Source organism: Salvelinus fontinalis, unplaced genomic scaffold (genome assembly GCF_029448725.1).
Source record: "Salvelinus fontinalis isolate EN_2023a unplaced genomic scaffold, ASM2944872v1 scaffold_1313, whole genome shotgun sequence".
Taxonomy (NCBI): domain Eukaryota; kingdom Metazoa; phylum Chordata; class Actinopteri; order Salmoniformes; family Salmonidae; genus Salvelinus; species Salvelinus fontinalis.
In genome coordinates, this window is record NW_026601522.1 from 40,001 (window position 1) to 46,923 (window position 6,923).

General features: G+C 45.5%; 1 protein-coding gene across 1 annotated transcript; it reads left to right on the forward strand.

The window, feature by feature from the left end:
• Positions 1-4,360: 4,360 nt before the first annotated feature.
• On the forward strand, positions 4,361-6,593 carry LOC129848982 (interferon gamma 1-like; the record flags this gene model as incomplete). The annotated part of the gene is made up of 3 exons (XM_055916064.1): positions 4,361-4,623; positions 6,048-6,107; positions 6,390-6,593. Coding segments are annotated over exons 1-3 (393 nt in total), but the record flags the coding sequence as incomplete, so codon positions are not given.
• Positions 6,594-6,923: the final 330 nt, after the last annotated feature.

Genomic DNA, 6,923 nt, shown 5'->3' on the forward strand with positions numbered 1-6,923 from the left:
CATGCAGAATTCTGCAAAAATATCCTCCGTGTACAACGTAGAACACCAAATAATGCATGCAGAGCAGAATTAGGTCGATACCCACTAATTATCAAAATCCAGAAAAGAGCCGTTAAATTCTACAACCACCTAAAAGGAAGCGATTCCCAAACCTTCCATAACAAAGCCATCACCTACAGAGAGATGAACCTGGAGAAGAGTCCCCTAAGCAAGCTGGTCCTAGGGCTCTGTTCACAAACACAAACACACCCCACAGAGCCCCAGGACAACAGCACAATTAGACCCAACCAAATCATGAGAAAACAAAAAGATAATTACTTGACACATTGGAAAGAATTAACAAAAAAACAGAGCAAACTAGAATGCTATTTGGCCCTAAACAGAGAGTATACAGTGGCAGAATACCTGACCACTGTGACTGACCCAAACTTAAGGAAAGCTTTGACTATGTACAGACTCAGTGAGCATAGCCTTGCTATTGAGAAAGGCCGCCGTAGGCAGACATGGCTCTCAAGAGAAGACAGGCTATGTGCTCACTGCCCACAAAATGAGGTGGAAACTGAGCTGCACTTCCTAACCTCCTGCCCAATGTATGACCATATTGGAGAGACATATTTCCCTCAGATTACACAGATCCACAAAGAATTCGAAAACAAATCCAATTTTGATAAACTCCCATATCTACTGGGTGAAATTCCACAGTGTGCCATCACAGCAGCAAGATTTGTGACCTGTTGCCACCAGAAAAGGTCAACCAGTGAAGAACAAACACCATTGTAAATACAACCCATATTTATGTTTATTTATTTTAACTTGTGTGCTTTAACCATTTCTACATTGTTACAACACTGCATATATATAATATGACATTTGTAATGTCTTTATTGTTTTGAAACTTCTGTATGTGTAATGTTTACTGTTCATTTTTATTGTTTATTTGACTTTTGTATATTATCTACCTCACTTGCTTTGGCAATGTTAACACATGTTTCCCATGCCAATAAAGCCCCTTGAATTGAATTGAATTGAATTGAGAGTAAGAGAGAGAGACAGAGAGAGAGAGACAGCGAGAGAGAGAGACATTCTCCACTGCTCTGTTTTCTGTGCCTCTGTAATGCCAGCAGACACAATGAATGAACTTTGGCCTAGATAGCAATAAATACCAAGAAAAAGTAGATTTTCTTTCCCCATTCATAATAAATAAAGTGGTAAAATATGAACGATATATAAACTATAGTTGATGATAATAAAATAGATAGGATATAGCTGGTTTACAGTCAATGCAAATCCTGCTCTGAATGAATGACGTTTTCTTGGGAATATTGATGAATATTCTTTAAATATTGAAACGTCTATGTGCATTTTACATCATATGTATGTACACTATATATACAAAAGTATGTGGACATCTTTTCAAATTAGTGGATTCGGCTATTTCAGCCACACCAGTTGCTGACAGGTGTATAAAATCTAGCACACAGCCATGTGATCTCCATTGACAAACATTTGTAGTAGAATGGCCTTACTGAAGAGCTCAGTGACTTTCAACATGGCACCATCATAGGATGTCAACTTTCCAACAAGTCAGTTCGTCAAATGACTGTCCTGCAAGAGCTGCCCCGGTCAACTGGAAGTGCTGTTGTAGTGAAGTGGAAACGTCTAGGAGCAACAACGGCTAAGCCGCAAAGTGGTAGGCCACACAAGCCCACAGAACAGGACCACCAAGTGCTGAGATGCAACACTCACTACCGAGTTCCAAACTGCTTCTGGGAGCAACGTCAGCACAATAACTTTTTGTCGGGAGCTTCATGAAATGGGTTTCCATGGCCAACCAGCCGCAAACAAGCATAAGATCACCATGCGCAATGCCAAGCGTCGGCTGGAGTGGTGTAAAGCTCGACCACCAGTGGAAACACGTTCTCTGGAGTGATGAATCATGCTTCACCATCTGGCAGTCTGACGGACGAATTTGAGTTTGGCGGATGCCAGGAGAACGCTACCGGTCTGAATGCATAGTGCCAACTGTAAAGTTTGGTGGAGGAGGGATAATGGTCTGGGCTTGTTTTTCATGGTTCGGGCCCCTTGTGAAGGGAAATATTAACGCTACAATGACAGTCTAGACGATTCTGTGCTTTCCTGTTTCAGCAAGACAATGCCTCCGTGCACAAAGCGAGCTCCATACAGAAATGGTTTTGTGTCGAGATTGGTGTGGAAGAACTCGACTGGCCTGCACAGAGCCCTGACCTCAACCCCCTCGAATACCTTTGGGATGAATTGGAACGCCGACTGCGAGCCAGGCCTAATTGGCCCAACATCAGTGCTTGATCTCACTAATGCTCTTGTGGCTGAATGGAAGAAAGTCCCTGCAGCAATGTTTCAACATCTAGTGGAAAGCCTTCCCAGAAGAGTTATAGCAGCAACTCCATATTAATGCCCATGATTTTGGAATGAGATGTTGGACGAGCAGGTGCCCACGTACTGGGGCGGCAGCGTAGCCTAGTGGTTAGAGCGTTGGACTAGTAACCGAAAGGTTGCAAGATCGAATCCCCGAGCTGACAAGGTACAACAAGGCAGTTAACCCACTGTTCCTAGGCCATCATTGAAAATAAGAATTTGTTCTTAACTGACTTTAAATAAACTGACTTTAAATAAATAAAATAAAGTTAAATTAACATACTGTTGGTCATGTAATCTACATGTATTGATAATATCTAATGACTACGTCTTCAGCTGTCTCTCAAACCTATTCAATCACTGACGAAAGAGACACACGCTGTTTACCTACAGAAACGAGGGAAATGGCTCACTATGGGCCCTGGTCTAAAGTAGTGCACTACCCCTATGGGCCCTGGTCTAAAGTAGTGCACTACCCCTATGGGCCCTGGTCTAAAGTAGTGCACTACCCCTATGGGCTCTGGTCTAAAGTAGACAACTACCCCTATGGGCTCTGGTCTAAAGTAGTGCACTACACCTATGGGCCCTAGTCTAAAGTAGTGCACTACCCCTATGGGCCCTGGTCTAAAGTAGTGCACTACCCCTATGGGCCCTGGTCTAAAGTAGTGCACTACCCGTATGGACCCTGGTCTAAAGTAGTGCACTACCCTATGGGCCCTGGTCTAAAGTAGTGCAGTACCCTATGGGCCCTAGTCTAAAGTAGTGCACTACCCTATGGGTCCTGGTCTAAAGTAGTGCACTACCCTATGGGCCCTAGTCTAAAGTAGTGCACTACCCTATGGGTCCTGGTCTAAAGGAGTGCACTAGCCTATGGGTCCTGGTCTAAAGTAGTGCACTACCCTATGGGTCCTGGTCTAAAGTAGTGCACTACCCCTATGGGTCCTGGTCTAAAGTAGTGCACTACACCTATGGGCCCTAGTCTAAAGTAGTGCACTACCCCTATGGGCTCTGGTCTAAAGTAGTGCACTACCCCCATAGGGCTCTGGTCTAAAGTAGTGCACTACCCCTATGGGTCCTGGTCTAAAGTAGTGCACTACCCTATGGGTCCTGGTCTAAAGTAGTGCACTACCCCTATGGGCCCTGGTCTAAAGTAGTGCACTACCCTATGGGTCCTGGTCTAAAGTAGTGCACTACACCTACGGGCCCTGATCTAAAGTAGTGCACTACCCCTATGGGTCCTGGTCTAAAGTAGTGCACTACCCCTATGGGTCCTGGTCTAAAGTAGTGCACTACCCCTATGGGTCCTGGTCTAAAGTAGTGCACTACGTAGGGAATAGGGTGCCATTTGGGAGGCAGCCCTACAATGATGAAAGAGAACTATGCCTACAGAGACCAACAGATTAAATATATCAGTTATTGCATTACCTCATAAGAGTGTTAGTTTGGTGTTAGTTTCAGTATTACATCAGCACATGCATCATTTACTACAAAACCAGTTAGAGGAAACACCACAGTTTCATTAGTTGATCAGCCAGAACCACTAATCACGAACCGCCCGTCATGCCTCTGGTCAACAGTAGTGTTCTATGTAGGGGAATAGTGTGCCGTTTGGGACGTAACAAAGCTCTTCACCTGTTCATTCTAAGATGACTTCAACCCAGACGTCCCCCTCACCACATACCTTCTCCTGATTCTCCTCCTCTTCCCCCTCATCATACCCACATCACCAAAGAACTTCCCCAGAACGTGTCATAACTACCTGTTTCCTAGGGATTCCAACCCAAGACCCCATGCTCTGCTGCAAAGAAAGGTGTTACTGAGCGGCCGTGTGTTGGTGTGTGATTTAAAGGAAACTTCGCTCAGTCAGAGAACCCACAACCTCACACCTCTATCGTTTCTGCCTCTGCCTCAACTATATAAATACCTGCCTGTCTTAGCCTCAGCATCAGTCAGACAGACACAGAAGAACAAGACTTGGGTAGTGTCAGATACAAGGCGGTCTCGTTAAGTCAACTCAAGTCAAGGCCTTTGACTGAAGTTTCCGTACACCGATTGAGGACTATTGAGCTTTGAAGGATCTTCAGCGTGAGGTTGAGGACCATGGATGTGTTATCAAGGGCTGTGATGTGTTTCTGCTTGATGGGCTGGATGACTTTAGGATGGAGTAATGCTGCTCAGTACACATCAAATACCATGAAGAGCAACATAGACAAACTGACAGGCCACTATGTAAGTATCATACACATTATTAACTGGGGAAACAGGGGTTTCTCCTGACAGACAGACAGACAGACAGACAGACAGACAGACGGACGAACAGACAGACAGACAGACAGACAGACAGACAGACGGACGAACAGACAGACAGACAGACAGACAGACAGACAGACAGACAGACAGACAGACGGACGAACAGACACACAGACAGACAGACAGACAGACGGACGAACAGACAGACAGACAGACAGACGGACGAACAGACACACAGACAGACAGACAGACAGACAGACAGACAGACAGACACGACAGCTAATTGGCCTCTACTGGCTGTGTTTGCGTCAGCAAACTTTAGATTCCTGCTTCCTAATGGGAGACCAACAGTAGGACAGAACAGGGAGATCTCCTTCCTAATGGGAGACCAACAGTAGGACAGAACAGGGAGATCTCCTTCCTAATGGGAGGCCAACAGTAGGACAGAACAGGGAGATCTCCTTCCTAATGGGAGGCCAACAGTAGGACAGAACAGGGAGATCTCCTTCCTAATGGGAGGCCAACAGTAGGACAGAACAGGGAGATCTCCTTCCTAATGGGAGGCCAACAGTAGGACAGAACAGGGAGATCTCCTTCCTAATGGGAGGCCAACAGTAGGACAGAACAGGGAGATCTCCTTCCTAATGGGAGGCCAACAGTAGGACAGAACAGGGAGATCTCCTTCCTAATGGGAGGCCAACAGTAGGACAGAACAGGGAGATCTCCTTCCTAATGGGAGGCCAACAGTAGGACAGAACAGGGAGATCTCCTTCCTAATGGGAGACCAACAGTAGGACAGAACAGGGAGATCTCCTTCCTAATGGGAGGCCAACAGTAGGACAGAACAGGGAGATCTCCTTCCTAATGGGAGGCCAACAGTAGGACAGAACAGGGAGATCTCCTTCCTAATGGGAGACCAACAGTAGGACAGAACAGGGAGATCTCCTTCCTAATGGGAGGCCAACAGTAGGACAGAACAGGGAGAACATTGGATGTTGATGAGTTAGAGATCAAATGTTTGACTAAAACCAAGAGGAGTTCCACACTTCCTGCCCAAGCAGGAAAGACTTGTCAGTGAGATTGAAATGAAACAGAAAATGATGACATCATCATAACAGTGCATATCCAGGTAGGCCCATAGACACCTGGCTCAAACACTTCCATCTGAGGTGAGCTTTAGCTTAGATGTAGCTTGGAGTTTGCACTTTTGGGACTACTCTATTGTTGCCATTGTACCGGACAAACTAAATGATGTATTTGAAGTTATTTGACGTATTTAGCCCAGGTCTGACAGACACTATACTTGTGATTAGGGGTAGAAGAGCCCACTATACACAATAAACAGCACTAAGTTGAAGGAGAAAAGCAACACCACTGATTGTCATCATGTCTTGCTCTTTCAGACGATCTCCAAGGACCAGCTGTTCAACGGGAACCCTGTTTTCCCCAAGGACACGTTTGAGGTCAGATATATAGTTACACATTGTTATCCCCTTCAGGCTAACATCACCAATGTGGAACTACAGCTTACCCTTGGACTAGGCTGGACACAAAACTACCTTTCAAGATATTAAAAGTATTCTCCTTCCTTCCTTCCTTCCTTCCTTCCTTCCTTCCTTCCTTCCTTCCTTCCTTCCTTCCTTCCTTCCTTCCTTCCTTCCTTCCTTCCTTCCTTCCTCCTTCCCTCCCTCCCTCCCTCCGTCCTTCCCTCCGTCCCTCCCTCCCTCCCTCCCTCCCTCCCTCAGGACAGTGAGCGGAGGGTGCTGATGAGTGTGGTTCTGGACGTGTATCTGAGTATCTTCAGCCAGATGCTGAACCAGACGGGGGACCAGGAAGTGAGGGACAGTCTGAATTATGTCAAGGGGAAAATTCAGCATCTCCAGAAACACTATTTCCTGGGGAGGATACCTGAGCTGAGGACACACCTGCAGAATCTGTGGGCCGTCAAGGTGAGCTTCCCTCCATGAAGCAGAACACAGATCTGGTGTCGTCTACTTTCACATGGTCATCGCTTCATATTTTAGCAGATGAAGCCACATAGCAATGACATGAACTTATTTTTGTTACAAATGAAATTAAGGATATGTCAATTAGAATGAAACATCCCATGGACTATGCAACATTTAAATCATCAGCTTTCTGGATTAATTATCCTCAAGCACTGTGCTACCATCATCATGACTGTAGTATAGTCTACTGTATAGACACCATCATCATGACTGTAGTATAGTCTACTGTATAGACACCATCATCATGACTGTAGTATAGTCTACTGTATA